Here is a 19,815-nt window from a genome sequence, read left to right as displayed (position 1 = left end):
AGTGGAAGCACCTCAATTCCCTGAAACACAGCTTTTCTGGCTCTAACTTTGCCAAGCATTCTTTACATTGGTAACAATTTTGAAGTAGAATTGCAACCCCACGAGGGTCCACCTGTTCCCATTGAGATGTCGAAAGAGATAACTTTTGGGTCTTTTAACAATTCCCCTTCTGGGTTTTGACAACAGAGAGAGAGAGAGAGAGAGAGAGAGAGAGCATAGGTTTAAAAATTGATTAAGGGCTCCATTTTATCCCTTGTTGTACCTTCCACTCAAAGACATGTACATGTTCTTTCCCATTTCTTTGATTTTATTTTATCTATTTTTCAAATCAGATCCCCCATTTAACTTCGTTTGCAATATTGAACCAACATATATAGAATCTTGGATAGGTGCGGTAATATTCATATTCACATCATAAAAGAGAAAATTTAATCGTTTTAGTTCAACACATTTCTTGTGACTAGCTACTTCCAATTCAAAATTGAAAAAATTTCTGTTCTAAATGTTAAAATAATCCTCAACTATCTACATGCAAATTGTAATATGGTGATACATTTGGTGTCATTGTAAAAAACGGAATTAAAAAAATTTCACCTATTTCATGTTACTTTACAGCATGATTAGGATACCATACACATGGTAAGTTGATATTAGTTTACTATTAACACTAACATTACCACCAATGACAGCATGTGGAGCGCCCCCAAAGATTCTTCCACTTATTCCCTTACTTTCACCTTTGTTTTTATACTAAACTAGATTTCAACCCAATGGTAAAATAACTTTCTTGATTTAATCAGCAATATTCTTTTTTCTTTTCAAGTAGTAATTAATCAACTTCTTCTTGTACGGTTCATTTTTAATATTTCTCATCCTTTTACATTTGTACGTTGACTTGTATAACACAAAGGCAGAGCCTATACATCATTGGTTTTCTATCTGTTACATATATATATTTACTATGAGGAGAGATTCAATTACATTTTTTTTTGTAACACCGGATTACACTTTATATTTTTAAAGTCTAAGCAGTTGATTCAAACCGTTCAACATGATGGATATGTTAAAATGTGCTTGCAGATCAAATTTTACATTTTTTTGAATTTTTTTACTATTTATTAAGATTCGTACAAAAATTCAATGGTCTGAATATAGAGATTTTGTTAAATACTTAATAAATAGTAAACAAATTCCAAAAAAAAATGTAAAATTTGATCTGCAAGCACATTTTAATATATCCATTATGTTGAACGGTTTGAATTGACTATTTGAACTTTGAAAACTTTGAAAATTGAGAGTGTAATTCAGTGTCACCAAAAAAAGGTGTAATTGGACCCCTCCTCATTTAATGTTTGGATGTGTCAAGAATAGAGGCTATTCTAGAATAGCGGCTATTCGAAATAGCAATGTGCATCCAAACAATATTTTTGCTATTCGGAATAGTTAGAATAGCTGCTATTCTCAATTCATTGTAAATGTTGAAATAACTACTATTCGAAAATGTAAAGAGAGAGGAAAAAATAATTCTTTCTCGGACTTTCATCAACACACTTCCGAAATGACAAAATCACTTTATGTTATCTACACGTTGCGACAAGTCGTTTAAGACTCCACTTACCTATATTTCATCTTAATGAGAACATTGTTAACACTATTATTTATCGGTTATAACTATTCACTATTCCAAATGTACAATCCAAACAACATTTTTTACTAATCCGAAATAACATTATTTTCACACTAATCTAAAAATCACTTTTTTTCTTCTCTATTCTTATTTACTATTCTCAAATTTTACTATTCTAATTATTCTAGCTCTCATCCAAACGTAATCTTACTATTTAAAGAATGATCATAGCTTCCTTTTCATCAAATGACTTGCTCTGCCAAGAGTTACTTCTCTCAACAATACAAAAAGGAAAAACAGAGTAATACGATGTGCAGGTCCGAAGTCTGAAGATATGATATTATTATTACTGCAACGGTTACAGTAAAACTGCACACTTCTATTTGGATTAACATTACTATTAATCTTTTCTACCGAACAAAGTACAACAGTTGGCAGTATATTTATAAAAAATAAAGGAAGAAATTACTCTGACAGTAACCTTAACAGTGCATTATCTCTAATTAAAAAGTAAAATCGCCATCTTCCTCTCAGCTTCTCTTTCAGACACTGTTTTATTTTTTAAATTACCCTTTTGCTTACCATTTTCCCTCCACCAGCTCCCCTTCGTACATATCAAATCCAAATATCACCTAAAAATCGCGACAAATATATAAAATAGAATATGCAGTGCATACGTACACCCACTAATTATTGACATTAGTTAAACAAAAAAAAGAAAAGCTAATCTTCTCTTTGGATCCAGATCTCTATCCTTTCTTTCTATAAACAAAACATTGGGTCTCCTCCTCTACAATCCCAACACAAACATACACTCATCCTTTCTCTCTCTCTCCTCTCCTCCTCTCCTCCTTTCGCTCTCTCTCTCTCCCTCCCCAATGCTGCCTCTTAACACAATACTAATTATACTCTTAACCATCAATTCTACCTTCTTGTTCCTCTGTTGCCACTCTGTTGATGACCAAGGCAAAGCTCTTCTCCAATGGCGTCAAATGATCAACACAACCAGCACATCTCTCAATTCATGGAAACCAACAGACCCAAATCCATGCAAGTGGTATGGAGTTTCATGCAACTCAGATTCCCAAGTGACATCAATCAGCATAAAATCCATAGACCTACAAGGCTCGGTACCATCAAACCTCCAGCCTCTCAAATCCCTCACAACCCTCGTTCTCTCCGGTACCAACCTCACTGGTACAATCCCAAAAGAAATTGGCGATTACACGCAACTCATTGTCCTTGACCTCAGTAAAAACCAACTGTCAGGTGAAATACCACTTGAAATATGCAAGCTTGCAAAACTTGAAACACTTTCTATAAATTCAAATTTCATACAAGGTGCCCTACCTCCTAATATTGGAAACCTATCTAGCCTCGCATATCTAACCATATATGATAATTCTCTGAGCGGAGGCATTCCATCGAGCATCGGCAATTTGAAAAAGTTACAGACTTTTCGAGCTGGAGGAAATCAGAATTTGAAGGGGCCATTGCCGCCAGAAATCGGCAACTGTACCAATTTGGTCATGATCGGTCTAGCTGAGACCGGTATATCAGGCTCTCTCCCTTCTACAATTGGTATGTTGAAGAAGTTACAAACCATTGCTATATACACTGCTATGCTATCGGGGCCGATACCTGAGGAAATTGGTGACTGTACAGAACTGACTAGCCTGTACCTGTACCAAAATTTGTTGTCTGGACCAATACCGGCAAGCCTCGGTAAACTCAAAAACCTTCAAAATCTTCTCCTATGGCAAAATTCTCTAGTGGGTCAGATCCCCCCAGAGATAGGTGCTTGTACCGAACTGGTACTCATGGACTTGTCTCTCAATTCACTGACGGGTAACATCCCGAGAAGCTTTGCTCAATTGTCAAAGTTGCAACAGTTGCAACTAAGTACCAATAATCTTACTGGCTCGATACCTGTCGAGATTTCTAACTGCACCTCGTTGACCGACTTTGAGGTCGATAACAATGAACTTTCTGGGCAAATTGATATAGATTTCGCTAGACTTAGTAACCTCACCTTATTCTATTCATGGCGAAACCGCCTGACTGGTACAGTACCGGCCAGTCTAGCCAAGTGTCAAAATCTCCAGTCACTAGACCTGTCCTACAACAGCCTTACTGGACCAATACCAAAAGCTCTATTCTCATTGCAAAATTTAACCAAGTTATTACTCATATCAAATGAGTTAACTGGCTTTATTCCACCCGATATCGGCAATTGCTCCAACTTATTCCGACTCCGTCTTAATGATAACCGCCTGTCAGGTACCATACCAGCTGAAATTGGAAATTTGAAAAATCTCAATTTCTTAGACATGAGCAGTAATTTGCTAGTGGGACCCATCCCACGAGCAATATCCGATTGCTGGAACTTGGAATTCCTAGACATACACTCAAATGGTTTATCGGGTGTGTTACCTGAATTGTTTCCCAAAAGCCTCCAATTCATTGACTTGTCAGACAACCAGTTAACAGGTCCATTAGGGCCCAGTCTTGGGTTGTTGCCAGAGTTAACCAAATTGAGCCTGGGTCGAAACCGTTTTACTGGGTCCATACCGACTCAGCTCAGTTCATCAAACAAATTGCAACTACTTGATCTTGGAGGCAACTTTCTGTCTGGTTTAATTCCACCTGAGCTAGGTCAACTCCCCTCACTGGAGATATCCCTTAATCTCAGTTGCAACCGTCTTTCTGGCGATATACCAGCAGCCTTTTCTGGTCTGGGAAAGCTCGGTTGCCTTGATATATCATACAACAGCCTGTCAGGTGGCCTCTCAGCACTTGCTGAATTGCAAAATCTCGTAACTCTCAACATTTCCTACAACTCATTTTCTGGCCAATTGCCGAATACTCCATTTTTTCAGAAGTTACCGTTAAGTGACCTTACCGGTAACCATGGGTTAATTGTATCTGGTGTCGGCGGAGAAGAGTCACGTGAAGCTAAATCCATTTCGGCACTAAAACTCGCCATGTCAATTTTAATAGCCTTTAGTGTTACAATATTGATTACTGGCTTATACGTACTGATGCGTACCCGAGGTGGAGCTGGTAACCGGCTGGTTGATGACAATTGGGAAGTGACCTTGTACCAAAAATTAGATTTGCAAGTGGCTGATGTGGTACGAGCGCTGACATCATCTAACGTGATAGGCACCGGAAGTTCTGGTGTAGTGTACAAGGTTAACGTGCCGGGTGGCGACACAGTAGCGGTAAAAAAAATGTGGTCCCCAACTGATGATTCAGGTGCTTTTCGAAATGAAATCACCGCGTTGGGGTCAATTCGGCATCGCAATATTGTACGTTTGCTAGGCTGGGGTGCAAATCGAAGCACAAAACTATTGTTTTATAACTATCTACCCAATGGGAGTCTTAGTGGGTTTTTGCATAGGGGAGGAAAGGCAGCGGTTGAATGGGAGACGCGGTACGAAATTGCATTAGGTATTGCACATGCAGTTGCGTACTTGCATCACGATTGCGTACCGGCAATATTGCATGGCGACATCAAGGCAATGAATGTGCTGCTGGGACCAAGATTTGAACCTTATTTGGCAGATTTTGGGCTTGCTAGGATTTTGACCTCTAGTTGTGTGGATCCGAGGAGCAATTGTAATAGTACCAAGTCGGAGTCAAATAACCCGGTGCCTGCAATTGCTGGATCCTATGGCTACATTGCACCCGGTTAGTCTCTCTTATAAATTTGCATTCCTTTTTCTTAATTTTTTTGTATTCCATACCTGTTTATTTTTAGGTTAAATTAATCTCTTGTACATACAGTGTAATTATATAATATTGGAAGTTTCATAGGCCAGGTAGGTTAGTTGGTACTTGAAAATGATTTTGGGATACACAAGCCAGCTCAAGAGAAACATTATAAGGTGTAATTAGCATTTAATGAAGGGGCCGCAAATGGTTCCCGCCACCTCTTGTTTGTACTAAGTATGAACAGAGGAGGTGCAATGTTAGTTGGTATGGAAGGCCAAATGAATAATACCTTCAATTATTGAATCCAAATCTCTCTTCTTTCAATCATTTGGATTGTCCTGATCCTTTAATGAATCCAACCTAGCTAACAAATAATTTTATTTTGTACACAGAGTATGCTTCCATGCAACGGATAACCGAGAAGAGTGACGTTTACAGCTATGGAGTTGTGCTGCTGGAGGTCCTAACAGGTAGGCACCCATTAGACTCGACACTTCCGGGTGGGACCCACTTGGTACAGTGGGTCCGGGAACATCTCCAGGCCAAGCAGGACCCACTAGACCTCTTAGATGCCAGATTGCGAGGTCGACCCGATTCACAAATCCAAGAGATACTTCAGGCGCTGGCTTTGGCCGTTCTATGCATCTGTCCTCGAGCCGATGACCGGCCGACCATGAAAGACATCGTGGCATTGCTAAAGGAGATCAGAAGGCCGGTTGCCGAAGAGCAAAAGGAATCGGCATGCACAACTACAGCTACTGCTGTAACCAGTGCTTCCCCAATAAGAAACATGCCTTCTAAGGAATCTTCGAGCTGTTCTTTCGCCGCCATGTCAGACTACTCTTGCTAAAAGAGCGAATTAGATTTTTGGTTATGTACCTATAAGCGCTAGGTTGATTTCTTGTTCTACCCCTTGTAAATTCTGCTAAGCGATGGTAGATAATATAGTCGTATTCAATCAGTTATTGTTACAAATTTACAATTGATGCTGCATGCTGATATTAAAAATTGACAAACAATTGCAATTTGCAAACGAACAGCACATCCTTTGGACACAATCCATTTCGTTGACGAAAAATTTCGAGTAAATTGATATGATCTGTTGCTGCTTTTATATATACTTGTATTAAACGAGCATTTGTTTGGCTGAAACGGAGTTTTAAAACGCTTGTATATATATAAACAGATGGCACCACAGTTAATAGATTATCTTTTTAAAAAAAAATATTAACTTTAAACTTCGTGCTAAATAATGTGAAGGTACAGTTGCAAAGTGCGCCTGAACAAAAACTTTTCCTGGAAAATGTAACCGGGAGATGATGTACGTGCGTTTCAATGATTAATGTAGTTTGGATTTAGATGTGGTACAACTGTACAAGACAATTAATTAGACAATTAAAAGAAGGCCCAAATGGATTTCTTGTGACCATGGCTGGTTGTATGATAACAATGTGACATGCTGATTAATAATTATTGTAATATGAGTATATGACATAATCATATTATTCCTTCCAAAAGTTTCAAGGGAATAAATATTACAGAAAGTTTTAGAGTGAGTCTATGGTAATATGCATATTATGATTTGGTTCGTAATGCGAATTAATATTTTATTTTTTAAAATTATAACAGTCGATCTGAACCGTTCAAAATGATTTTCATATGAATATGTACTTGCAGACCGAATTTTATATTTTTTAGAATTTTTTTACTATTTCTAAAGATCGGTAGAATTTTTGGATGGTTCAGAATTTTCAAATCAAGTGATTTTCTCTCTATCTTAAAAAATATTAAAAAATTTAAAAAAATTCTAAAATTTAGTTTGCAAGTACATATTCATATGGGGATCATGTTGAACGGTTCGGGTCGACAATTAGAATTTTAAAAACGAAAATATTAATCCGTATTATGGACCAACCCGTGATATGCATAGTACCATTTACTCAAAAGTTTACATATTGCAGAATTTGTTACTTTCTGAAGAGAAAGAACGATAAAAATTCTTTCAAGTGAAACAAAAAAAAGTTTCAAATTTGTTTGACAATAGGAATACTGACGAGAATAACCATGATTGCAACGATATCAGCCATTGTAAAACAAATTTTATATTGTTCCGGACTCCCAGCTAATTCCTTGCAGAGTAAAAGAAATATACTTTTACCTGCAAGACCGGGTTAATTAAAAAAATACAACAAATGTGACTACATAGCAAGTGTACGTAAAAGATAGGCGGCACGAAAAGCTTTCCAGCAGGGATCTCACATGGCCACATGCTGGCCACATGGCACATGGGTACAGACAGAGACTTCTTACACCCAAATAGCAACTAATGTGAAGAGAGATGCCAGTAAATAGATTAAGTTAGCCTCAAATCACATCTCTGATTTTGCATGTTACTCTCATGCCTTGATCTCAAACTTCAAATATAAAAAAACTGAGCAAAATCAACCATTTTCTTGATTTGGGGAATCGTTAATTCCCTCGGTTCTGAACTTGGATAAATCATCTTGGATTAACGTGCTCTGATTCTCTGAAATTAATTGTCTTCCTGAAACTTCTGAGTTCTTACAGTGCTCATAACTCAATAAGAAAAAAAAAAAATAGGAAACTGTTTTTGTTTTTTATTTAACAGAACCTTTTGAAGGGTGATGAGTTCATGCATCATGTTGGACCCAATCATAACAGTTCTTCTTTATTAGTGAAAGAAAAATGTGGGAAATTTACTTTTATTTATACAAATTGGGGGCCTGACTCCAGTGATGCATCCAAATCAAGAACATGATTCTACATTACAATTACTTTCCAAATCAAATGAAAATAGAAAAAAAAAAAGAAGTTAAATCCCCACAACACTAGAAGAACCAATCTTGCATTTTATCCGGCTCTTCTGAGCCAGACTCGTAAGGATTGGGTTGGGTTGGGTCAAAACCCGCCCCAAAACCAGCCCGTTGACATTACTGTGATACTGTCTCATTCTGAGAGTGCATATATCTTAAAGCGGATTGGACGGTCTTGAAGTCCGTCAAACCTAAAGTAGGTTCGATGTCTCCGCTCTGAGAGATGACATGCACCGTGGATGTTCCAATGTCATACCCGGATGGGTACCTTTGTCCAGGAGTTCTAACAGTGGAAATTTCTCTAACCTTTTGACGCTTGCTCAGGTTGCTTTCTCTGATTACATCACAGTCGCTATCTTGGTTAGTGGTCATTATTGTCAATTTTGGCTCATTATCCCTTTCATGTTTTATCAAATGATTGATGATAAATTGCAAGTACATAGTAGTGACTAGTCCTTTTCTCCACCTATATTATACAAATCTGAACCATGTTAAATATGAGAATATATAAAATTGTACGGTAGCTCATAATTGACACAAGAAATTTTAGATCAATTTTTTTTGTTTCAAAAAAGGAATTGTTAAGTGCAGAGGATTATGATGGTGATTTAAATGGTGAACATAATATTGCTACGGTACGGCACTAATCCATCCCATCTCAAAGATAAATATTACAGTGCATGTACACCACAAGATAAATATTGTAATAAAAAAAATCAAAGAAATATTATTCAGAAGATAAAAAAATAAATATGCCGTCAGTTAAAAATAGGCCTGGCAACGAGCCGGCTCGGTCCGAGCTAGATCAAGTTCATGATTTGCTCGTTTGAACAATGAGCGAGTCATGAGCGAGCCAACATTCGGATTCGAACTGAAAAAGTGACTTGTGGCTTGCTTGTTTTGGCAACGAGCCAGCTCGTGGACTAAAAGCCCAAATGTATTATATAATGTATTATAAAGTCATCTATCATAACTTAAGTTTGTAACTAAATACATATATACTAAAATACTTAATCTCCAAATTCATACAAACATAGTTCACAGAATAAATTCATGCATACTAAATTTACACAAATTCATACTTACACCAGCTGGCTTGCCAGCTCGTGAGCGAGCTAGACTCCAGCACAAACTTGTTAATTTTGAGTCGAGCTAGTGATGAGCTAGCTCGTTAATAGCTTAGTCTAATAACGAATAAGTTGTTAACAAACAAGTCAAATGCGAATCACAATCGATCGACGAGGTAGGAGATTTTTTGCCACCACCTGTTAAAAATGCGCCAGACTTGTGCGGTTGAGTGGTTTGAAACAGTTCGGACAGGCCTAGTGCTCTCTCCTAAATTAAGCCCAAAATTATAATTTTATTCTGCGGCCCACTTAGAAAGATGAGTTTGTTTTAAGGCTCTAAAAAATGAACTCGAATTTTCCAAAACATGCTGGTCTTGCTTGGAATGATACATTACGAGCAACGCCAACTAAGATTTAACAAGTTTTCCCTCTACAGACCCAAAACCCTAATTTCTACCGATCGGGATGGCTCCGGCGAACGGCGACGGCGATTTGACGGCGGAGAGGGTGTTCGTCGGAGCTGGTTGTAATCGAATAGTGAACAATGTCTCGTGGGGTCCATCCGGTCTTGTCGCCTTCGGTGCACAAAACGCTGTCGCCATATTTTGCCCCCAGGTAACCTTTTCTGATTCATTTCTATATGAAGGGTATCTCTTGTTTTATAAACGGTGTTTACTCTGTTCTTTATTTATATATATATATATTTTTTTTTGACGAGCAGAGTGCTCAGATTCTGACAACTCTTCCTGGGCATAAAGCGGTGGTTAATTGCACCCAGTGGGTTCTTACAAACAAAGATGTTCATAAAGGTTTTGACATTCTTTTTACATTTTATTAGTGTGTTTTTAAATTTGACTGATGTAATATGTTTTCTTTCTATTACATGAACGTTGTACACCGCAAATTTGAGTAAATTGCTTGTGTTTAACTGTATATGAGTATTATCTCACTATGTTCTTTTCAATTGTCACTCTCTAAATTTGGAATTTGGATCAGTTGGGCACAGAGAGATGCATTACATACTCTCTGGGAGTGCTGATGGTGTTATCATTGCATGGGAAATTCATCCTTCAAAAAGACTTGTATGTGAATGCTATCTAGTTTTTTTTCTTTTTCTTTTTCTGGTGAATGCACCTTTATTGTTTGTAAAATAGTAATGTTAATTTTGATTCGATTCTTCATTTTTGCAGTGGAGACATGCATTGCAATTTCCAGGAATACATAAGAAAGGCGTGACATGTTTGACAAATGTCATGATTTCTGATACTGTTGCAATATGCGCTTCAACCTCATCAGACGGAATTGTTCACATATGGGAATTAACCTTTCCATCTTCTGACAGTGGTAACTTGATTTGTCAAGTAATTTCCTTGCCTACAGAAAATTCATAAATTGTTTGTATGCAAATAGGTCATTAAAAAAACATTCACCTTTTCTAGATGGACAAGGATTGGCCTGAAAATTCTGTTTTTGGATTATGTATAGGCGATGAAGTTAATCTAGAGAAGGTAATTCATTAACCCAGTATAAGGTTTTGGTGGGTTTGAACTTGGAAGTTTATACTTTATTAGGATAAATTTGAAAGTTTATACTTTATTAGGATAAATTTGAAAGTTTATACTTTATTAGGATAAATTTGAAAGTTTATACTTTATTAGGATAAATTTGAATTATGGGGAAAGTGAACATTTCTAATTTTCCTACACCCAGTTAATATATATATTCATTATGGTCTTGCATTTGGAAGTGTTTCTGTTTGCAAATTCTGATAAGTGATGGCCTTTTCTTTGGTATCACAAAATCCATGCCTTTTATTTTCTGAAATTGGTTTCTTTATCTATGATAGGAAATTGTCAAGTTTCATGTTTAGATTCTCTATCGATTGGGAGTAAACCCATGGTTGCATTGTCATTGACCAAGGTACCTGGTGAAAATGGTGGTCTGCTTCTAGCAATGGGTGGCTTAGACCAGAAAGTTCATATTTACTTTGGTGATCTCAAAGGAAAGGTTAGTAGAAAATGGGAGTAATTTAGTATATGTTCCTGCAAAGCAGTAAAAAGTTCATACATATCTCTACAATAGTAGGAAGTTTCACTTCTACTTCTACAAACTGGAAAGTATTCTGTATTTCCTCCGTCTTCAACTTATAGGTTAAGCAAGTGCCTAACAACTGCTGCTTATCATTTTTTTTTCTTTTTCTTGAAAGTGTGAAGAAATCTCATATATTGGCACATTTCAAGAAATAAGAAGTGGCCGGGCATGTGAAATGTTTTCCATTATTTACAGAATTTTTTTTCCCTTTTGCAATTTTACACATGATATTTAATGTTTATCAGGGGAACATATGAATATTTCCTGGGAGTTATTATATCATTATCTTTTACTCCACCAAAGCTACAATTTGCTAACTCATATCTTATTTGCAGTTTAGTCATGTATGTGAGTTGAAAGACCACTCTGATTGGATACGGAGTTTAGACTTTTCACAGCTGGTAATGTTAGGAGAAGGAAAACACAACTTTTTTCTCGTGAGTTCATCTCAAGATAAAACAATTCGCATATGGAAATTGGCGTCCTCTCCAGCTTCAGAATTAAAAAAAGATGATACCGGACTTACAGCGTACATAGAAGGTCCTGTTTTTGTTGCTGGGTCAACCAGGTACCAGGTCTCCTTGGAATCCCTACTCATAGGCCATGAAGACTGGGTGTACTCTGTTGAGTGGCAACCTCCAATTTTCAATGGAAGCAATTTGGATCAACCTATGAGTATTCTTTCAGCATCTATGGATAAAACCATGATGATTTGGCGTCCTGAGAAAAATACTGGAATTTGGATGAATGTAGTGACAGTGGGTGAGTTGTCACACTCTGCACTAGGGTTTTATGGGGGCCATTGGGCCCCAGATGGAAAATCAATACTTGCACACGGATATGGTGGGTCTTTTCATTTGTGGAGGGATGTTGGCTTTGGATCTGAAAATTGGCAACCACAAAGGGTTCCCTTGGGTCATTTTTCATCCGTCTTTGATCTCACCTGGTCCCAATCTGGGGATTATCTGGTCACTGTGAGCCATGACCAGGTAAGTTTTCCTTGGCATGTTTTTTTTGTTTCTGATAGTTGGCCCTGATACATTACCTTCTTCTTTGCTAAAAGATGAATTATCCAAGTAAAGTTTTATAATTTGTTGAGTTCATTGTGTACAAGATGAAGATGCAAAAGATGAACCGACTAAATTTCTGTCAGAAAAGTATGAAATTTGACATGGACACATAGCTTGTTAAGAATAACAAGATCGAATGGTTAGTATGGACTTTGGATTTTGAAATATTAATGTAGAAGAGAAATAGCAACTTGTGGCACTAGAACCCTCTTTTTATTACTATCATTGTACTTGTCCAATTTATCAACTAGCAAACCACATTATTGTGACATTTGTGAGAAAACTGATATATTTATTGTTTCAACATTTTTCCTATTTTCTAATGAGCCTTTCTTTTCTTACCTGAAAAAATAATTAAAAATTAAAGCCAAGATCTAAGATTAATCAACCAGATTAGGCTAATAACTTCATATGAAGTATTCCAGGAGTACAGAAAGTTAATTTTTTTTAATAACATTAAAGTTGATTTTCATGGTGATAATCCAATTTGCAAATTTCATTGGATTTTTATTGAGAAGATGAGTAATATTGGGTATTGCTTTTGACAGTATAATAAAATTAATAGGCAGAGCTTGCAAAATAACTCTCTGAGCATTACTAGCCTCTTATGTGGTCACTTAATGTAGTTATGTTTACTGTCATACGCCATATCCTCCTTTTCTGTGAATTTGACTCTGGTCAACCTTTCAGACAACTCGTATGTTTGCTCCATGGAAAAACTTCAAAGCACCTGACAATAAGGTGATGTGGCATGAGATTGCACGGCCCCAGGTGCATGGTCATGACATAAACTGTGTATGCTCGATACAAGGGTCAGGGAATCATCGATTTGTCAGTGGTGCAGATGAAAAGGTCGCTAGAGTTTTTGAAGCACCTTTGTCTTTCTTAAAAACTCTCAACTCTGCATGGGCAAGAGAACAAGGGAATTTGGATATTTTGGATAAGGGGGTTCAAATTCTTGGTGCCAACATGTCTGCTCTTGGACTATCTCAGAAGCCTATATATCTCAATAGTAAGCTTGTTTGCCTCTATATTTTTGTCTGAGTGGGTGAGATGATGGTCCTTTAATCTTTATCTTCCTTCTTTTTATTTTAGTAACTAATAAATTTGGTTTTGTGTCTTTGAGTTTGTTCTTCTCTTTGAAACCACATGTTGATTATGATAGCATAGGATTCAAAATTTTCATATTGACATCCAAGTAAATTATCTAGACAATATTTTAAGCATAATCCAGTTTCCATTGTGGTTCTAAGTGTGAGTTCCCCTTTTTGTAATATTTTATACAGTTTATTACCATTTCTTTTTTTGTCAAAAAGGACGCACATATAACCATAGTGTGGTCAATTACTTTGAATGAGCCCTTTTTCAGTCTAAAAATGTGTTATACCAAGTCAATGCTGGCTAGCATTTTTGTTAATTTTTTAACTGAAATATGACACATTTGGTGATCAGAGTGAGAATTAAAAATTGGAGACCAAAAAGGGAGTCAGGTTTATTTTGGAGACCATCTGTTTAAGTTAATTGAACATTTTTGACATCCAACACTGAAACTCTTCTTAGGTGCAAGGGAATCTCCAACTGCAAGAACCACAGATGCAGTGGATTCTCTAGAGACAATACCTGATGCGGTCCCCACAGTTTTTACTGAGCCACCAGTAGAGGAGCAACTTGCATGGCATACTTTGTGGCCTGAATCACACAAACTCTATGGCCATGGCAACGAGTTATTCTCTCTTTGTTGTAACCATGCTGGGACGCTTGTCGCATCCTCATGCAAGGTATTCTTAAGGAGAGAGTCTCTTTTACAAGTGTAACTCTGCAAAACTAGTGATCTCGAATAGTTTTGAAGAACTCCACCTTTATAACTTCCAGTTTCTTTTAAAAGTGGCCTCACTAAAGAAATAGTTAGGGGTTTAGTGAGCAATTTCTTTGGACAACACGGGAGCAACGGAATGGATTTTGTGGTTAGCGTTTACTAGGGGTGCACGTGATGTTTTGGAAATATGTTTGAAATTTTTATGGTATCTGAAATTTATGTACACAGGGATCTAATGCACTTGAATGCATTTGACTTTATTAGGCTCAGTCGGCAAATGTAGCAGAGATATGGTTGTGGGAGGTTGGTTCATGGAAAGCTGTTGGCCGTTTGCAATCTCACAACTTAACTGTTACACAATTAGAGTTCTCTCATGATGATACACTACTTCTCTCAGTCTCACGGGATCGTCAGCTATCTGTCTTCTCTATTAGTAAAACCCCAGGTTTAATCTGTTTCCAATTCTGAAAAGCCAATTTCTCTGCCATGTGCTGTATAAAACTTTATGAACTATGTATTGTTTGTTATAAGTGTAGATGGTGTTGACCACAAATTGATTGTGAAGCATGAGGCGCACAAGAGAATAATATGGGCATGCTCATGGAATCCGTTTAAGCATGAATTTGCAACTGGGTCAAGGGACAAAACTGTCAAAGTTTGGTCTGTGAATAAAGATTCATCCTCTGTCAATCTTCTCTCCACTTTACCCCAATTCCGGGACAGTGTGACAGCTCTGTCATGGGTCAGCTGTGACCCATCGGGATGTGTCAGTCTACTTGCCGTCGGTATGGATAATGGCCTTATTGAAATATGGAGTGTAGCTAGTAGGAATTTGGAGGTACCAGCACTTAGTGCTGCGTGTGCGATCAGATTCGATCCATTCTTGTGTCACGTGTCGACAGTTTATAGGCTGAGGTGGAGAGACATCAATGGCAGTGAGTCGGCTGAAGTGCTTCAGCTGGCTTCTTGTGGGGCCGATCATTCTGTCAGAGTTTTTGATGTGCGTGTGAAATAAGGTGCAGGTGGAATTAACATACAGTCTCAAGTTAGCATATGATGATAGACAGGTAGATTGCAACTGTTTGTAGTTTTCAGATGGGGCTTTTGATGTTTTATTTTGTATTGTTTAATTGGTGAGTGTACGATACCTAAAGATTAAGTTCGAATTCAGTATTTGATATTGTTACCATGAATTATTTTCTCGTTTTATGATATGTAACTTCTTTTATTTAAAAGGGTAAATTTCGCTGGAGGTCACTAAACTTTGTTATTTGCCACGAATTGGTCACTCAACTTTGATTTGTCCCTTTTGAGTCACTCAACTTTGTTATTTGTCCCAATCAAGTCACTCAACGTTTTCCATCCAAATTTTTAACGGAATATTCCTATTCCGTTCAAAAAATTAACGGAATATATCCATTCCATCCAAAATTTTAACGGAATTAGCATATTCCATCCAAAAAACTAACGGAATTAGCATATTCCGTTAAAAATTTGGATGGAAAACGTTAAGTGACTTGATTGGAACAAATAACAAAGTTGAGTGACTCAAAAGGAACAAATCAAAGTTGAGTGACCAATTCGTGACAAATAACAAAGTTTAGTGACCTCCACCGAAATTTACCCTATTTAAAAAAAAGAAAGAAAGGAAATAATTTGTAACATGACGATCTTATTATCATCTTTAACCTGTGAAAAGTCATGATTTGCTTGCTCAGAAAGAACTAAAGAAACATAATAGCCTTTTAGCCTTTTTCAATTATTGTAGCATGGATTCCACAATTTTTCGGTACTTTGTCGTTACTTGTCGTTTCCTTAGCGCTTAAGAAGTTCAAACGCAATTGGGTGTATGTAAAAGGGTAAAGCAAATTAACATGCAATCCATTCTAGAAAAAAAAAAAAAAAAAAAAAGGTAAAAAAGCAGAGGCGCCCCACAGGCAGATGTTTTGCCTCCAAATAAGAAACCAGTCTAATTACATTTAGAAAACAATATTACATGAACTAATGTCATCAGAAATCAAATAAATGCAACGAAAATGAAGTTGTACTCTGACATGAGCATAAACGGAGACATTATTCATTACCGAGCTGCTTTATGTTTTTTGAACAATTATACCAAATAAGAGCTTAACAAAACAAGATACCAAAAAAAAGTTGTCATTGATCACGTATACTCATAATTAAACCGAGTTCAAACAAAATGAACAAAAGTGAACAATTTCTTCTCTGTGCTCATTGCTTAGTTCTACAGCTCCTAGCCAAGAGAACCCCTCTTGGAGGAGCACCCAGCTCAATCTCACACCTTGCATAAACCCAATAAGTAAAATGCATGAAACCCAAACTAGCTCTCACCTTAAAAGTTCCTCTAATATCATACAAAACACTATTTCTCCTCACCTGATCTTGCAGTCGCACAGCAAGATCCGGTGGTAGAAGCACCTGACTTGATACCATGTGTACGGCTTGGATTGTTGATTCTCTGCTTCTCTGCGCAAAAGGACGTAAAGCTTGAGCTGACACAAGTCTATCATTAAAGTACAACTCCAAGCTTATGTACTGAAACGTGATGTGAACTTTCTGATTTGGATTTGAGAAGTTGGCTAAAAATGTGAGATCTCCGTTAAAATATGCCGGAGTGTCGAGATAGATGCTGTTTAAACTTGCATTTGCTGTCTCAAATAAGGGGTTTCTAGGTTTTATAACTAAGAAAATTATGAGAGTTGCGATACCGGCTAAGATCAAAGTGAGGCTAAATACAACACACAGAATTCCATAACACCAAACTAAAGGGTCGGTTCTGTGGTGAGGATGAAGAAGCAATTGCTTTCTTGATCTAAAATCCATCTCTGAAGGTGGACCCATGATTGGTTTTGTTGCTTGTTTCATTGGTTGGAAGCCGTATGGAGATGGGATACTTTGTGGTATCATCGTCTGTAATGGTGGAGGGGAGGGGGTGAAAGGAGGTATCAGAGAAGAAGTGAAGAGAAGAAAGACTACAATGCGAAGCAAGGTTCTTGGTTTTTATTTATTTAAAGTTGACAGCAATTAAAGAAGGTAAAGAGCAAAGAAGCTTTTTTTATAAAATGGATAATGGGGCCATGTGTGTTTGTTTTACGAGTCGCTCAAGAGGCCTAGAATTTGAATAAAGCGGGTGGTGTAATGGATTTGTTTGGTTTATATGTGACTCTTAACCTTGAAGTAAAGTGTACCAGTACAAGCACCCCGAATAACTGCATGGATTGTTCTTTGACTTCTTTCTTTCTGGTTTGAATTTTGCATAGGACTAAAAAAATATAGATTGAGATTTGAGAGGCTGAATGTAAAATGCAGTGTGTTTGAATTCAAGTTTTCAAAAGGACAAAGTGAATTTCTAATTACTAAATTACTCAGAATGTCTGATAAAAAAACAGATGTCAGAGACAACACCTTTTAGTTTCTTTTATTTACATTGGCAGCTTATTTTCTTTTGTATTTTATTTTTTAAAGTTTATTTCTTTCCTTGGCTTTTCATTTTCTATTTTAGGTTTATGTTTTGCAATTTTAAATAAAATATAATCCAGACACATCTAGTATCACCAACTCATCATAAATGAAATTTAAGGGCTTGACTCTTATCTTTTCTTTTTTTTAAAAAAAAAAACTAAATTACAAATTCAGTACAAGGGGGAACTGAACTATCTAAACACTCAAAAATAAAAATCAATTAAATTTTAATGTACATAATTAAAATTTTTGAAATTATGGGGTAACAGGAAAAACCTTGTCTTGACTGTAAATCCACATTGCATCTTATTGAAATTGATTCATCAAATATTCATTGAAGATTGGAATGACGTACAATATATTAAAAGAAAAATGATATGCATAAGCAAAATCTAAATATAAAAATCTTTTTGATAGCTTATTGGCATTATGGCCGACTTATAAATTTTTTTTTATTTGAAATCTTGCTAGTGGCTAGCAAGTGTACCGACGAATACATTATACATTTCAAGATCAGAGATATTATGGGGACAATGATCTAGACTAACTAATTATCATAGTGACAAATGAATTATTCGGATTTGGTTCGGCGATGTCAAAAATTTGTGATTCGGAATTATCTGAATCAAAGATCTCAGTCTTGCAATAGAGCAAAAAACAATATTATGAAAAAAATTCGGGAAAAATTCGTAAAATTATGGAAAAAAAACGAATTATTTGGTTTTAATTCTGGTCAAAGTTCGGTCAACTGAATAATTCGGCGTTTAGTTCGACATCACTAAAATATAAATTATTCAAATTTAATTTGCGAATCCTGTGACTATGCTAATTATCAATTCTAAATGAAACCAGACAACCACAGAGACCGCATCATGGTAAATAGCGCAGAAAATCAAGAGAGGAAGGAGGCCGGTTGTGCTCAATAGAGATTCTTTTTTGTGGGAAAGCATTATAATCAATATTGCTTTTCAAAAGCTTTGAATGTGTTAATAAAATAAAGATAGTAATAGGCACAAAATCGGTGTTTGATGTTTTGTATATAAATTTTATTCCAATGGTTTGGTTCTGAAAGCGCAATCCACCAACTAACACACTCGAAAGAATCACGAATGAAACAATCTAGTGCCCATCAATTCCCCAAATTTTTTATTTATGACAAGATAGATAGGGGATAAGCCCCTAACTTGCAACTTCTCAAATTTTCATATCCGAAGTCCCAAAAATAATTGAGGCACAAAGGAAGGGGGGGGGGGGGGGGGGGGGGGGGGGGGGGAAGCAAGAAAGAAAATCATTTATGAAGATATATAGAGGAACCCCAGCTTCCTATTATATATATATATATATATATTTTTTTTTTTTTTTTGCCAAATGCTTCCTCATACACCAATATTTCTTTCTCTCCAAATTATATTAATGTGTGATTTAATTTAATGATTTGACAGTTAGATTTTTTTTTGGCATACATAATGAGTTATATATTGATGTTAGTACAATTTTACCAAAGATATATTCATTCAATAGACATTGTTTTGTTAAATTTAATGTGTGGTTTTATTAAATGAATAAATAGTTACAATTTTCTGACAAAGATATTGAATTAATTATTATTTTTTACAAAATGAATAATTTTTTTAAATAATATGCTCATAGAACGGACATTAATGTTTTCCATATCTACTTTAATTAAAGGAAACATAGAATTAATTCGAAGATTATATTGCAATGTTTCTCATACAAATTTGAATTGGGACCAAAACCCGCCATCCAGCTCTGCAAAAAACTAAGAAAACTAAAAAAATTAAAAAAGAAGAAGTAAAAAATGCCTTCAAAATAATAAAAATAAGATAATTTAAAATGCAACCTTAAGCCTAACTTTATTGTACCGTATTTTGGACTTAAATTATTGTATATATCAAATTTCAAACTCTTAATTATTTTCTTGTGATGCATTGTGTTGGGTATTTTACAAAATTACAGTTTATAACTCCAACTTTGCAAATACATTTTCACGGATTAAAATAAAAAATAAAAATAAAAATAACAAAGATAAAAGCTGTTCAAATTGTTTTTTATTCAAACTTTTCATATTAAAAATCTCCAGCATGCACAC

The 19,815-nt window shown here is 36.1% G+C and overlaps 3 protein-coding genes across 3 annotated transcripts; 2 read left to right on the top strand and 1 right to left on the bottom strand.

Moving 5' to 3' along the window:
• Window positions 1–2,396: 2,396 nt before the first annotated feature.
• On the top strand, window positions 2,397–6,305 carry LOC144558106 (uncharacterized). The gene is made up of 2 exons (XM_078306834.1): window positions 2,397–5,320; window positions 5,737–6,305. Exons 1-2 carry the CDS (start codon window positions 2,506–2,508, stop codon window positions 6,192–6,194), a joined length of 3,273 nt encoding a protein of 1,090 aa, XP_078162960.1. The 5' UTR covers window positions 2,397–2,505; the 3' UTR covers window positions 6,195–6,305.
• Window positions 6,306–9,611: 3,306 nt separating this feature from the next.
• On the top strand, window positions 9,612–15,415 carry ELP2 (elongator protein 2). The gene is made up of 10 exons (XM_078306484.1): window positions 9,612–9,860; window positions 9,967–10,054; window positions 10,242–10,327; window positions 10,436–10,589; window positions 11,092–11,252; window positions 11,672–12,325; window positions 13,097–13,418; window positions 13,967–14,184; window positions 14,487–14,667; window positions 14,759–15,415. Exons 1-10 carry the CDS (start codon window positions 9,711–9,713, stop codon window positions 15,235–15,237), a joined length of 2,493 nt encoding a protein of 830 aa, XP_078162610.1. The 5' UTR covers window positions 9,612–9,710; the 3' UTR covers window positions 15,238–15,415.
• Window positions 15,416–16,363: 948 nt separating this feature from the next.
• On the bottom strand, window positions 16,364–17,341 carry LOC144558220 (NDR1/HIN1-like protein 13). The gene has a single exon (XM_078307010.1). It carries the CDS (start codon window positions 17,148–17,150, stop codon window positions 16,455–16,457), a length of 696 nt encoding a protein of 231 aa, XP_078163136.1. The 5' UTR covers window positions 17,151–17,341; the 3' UTR covers window positions 16,364–16,454.
• Between the last annotated feature and the right edge of the window lie 2,474 nt (window positions 17,342–19,815).

Source organism: Carex rostrata, chromosome 8, assembly GCF_964058835.1.
Source record: "Carex rostrata chromosome 8, lpCarRost1.2, whole genome shotgun sequence".
NCBI lineage: Eukaryota > Viridiplantae > Streptophyta > Magnoliopsida > Poales > Cyperaceae > Carex > Carex rostrata.
The sequence above is the reverse complement of the archived record's forward strand: the minus strand, read 5'-3'. Positions and strand labels throughout refer to the sequence as shown.

Coding starts and splice junctions, on each gene's coding strand:
- LOC144558106 (XM_078306834.1), top strand. CDS start 2,506: ATGCTGCCTCTTAACACAATACTAATTATACTCTTAACCATCAATTCT. Junction 5,321..5,736: donor CTATGGCTACATTGCACCCG/GTTAGTCTCTCT, acceptor TTTTGTACACAG/AGTATGCTTCCATGCAACGG.
- ELP2 (XM_078306484.1), top strand. CDS start 9,711: ATGGCTCCGGCGAACGGCGACGGCGATTTGACGGCGGAGAGGGTGTTC. Junction 10,590..11,091: donor CTTTCCATCTTCTGACAGTG/GTAACTTGATTT, acceptor TATCTATGATAG/GAAATTGTCAAGTTTCATGT. Junction 14,185..14,486: donor TTGTCGCATCCTCATGCAAG/GTATTCTTAAGG, acceptor TGACTTTATTAG/GCTCAGTCGGCAAATGTAGC.
- LOC144558220 (XM_078307010.1), bottom strand. CDS start 17,150: ATGATACCACAAAGTATCCCATCTCCATACGGCTTCCAACCAATGAAA.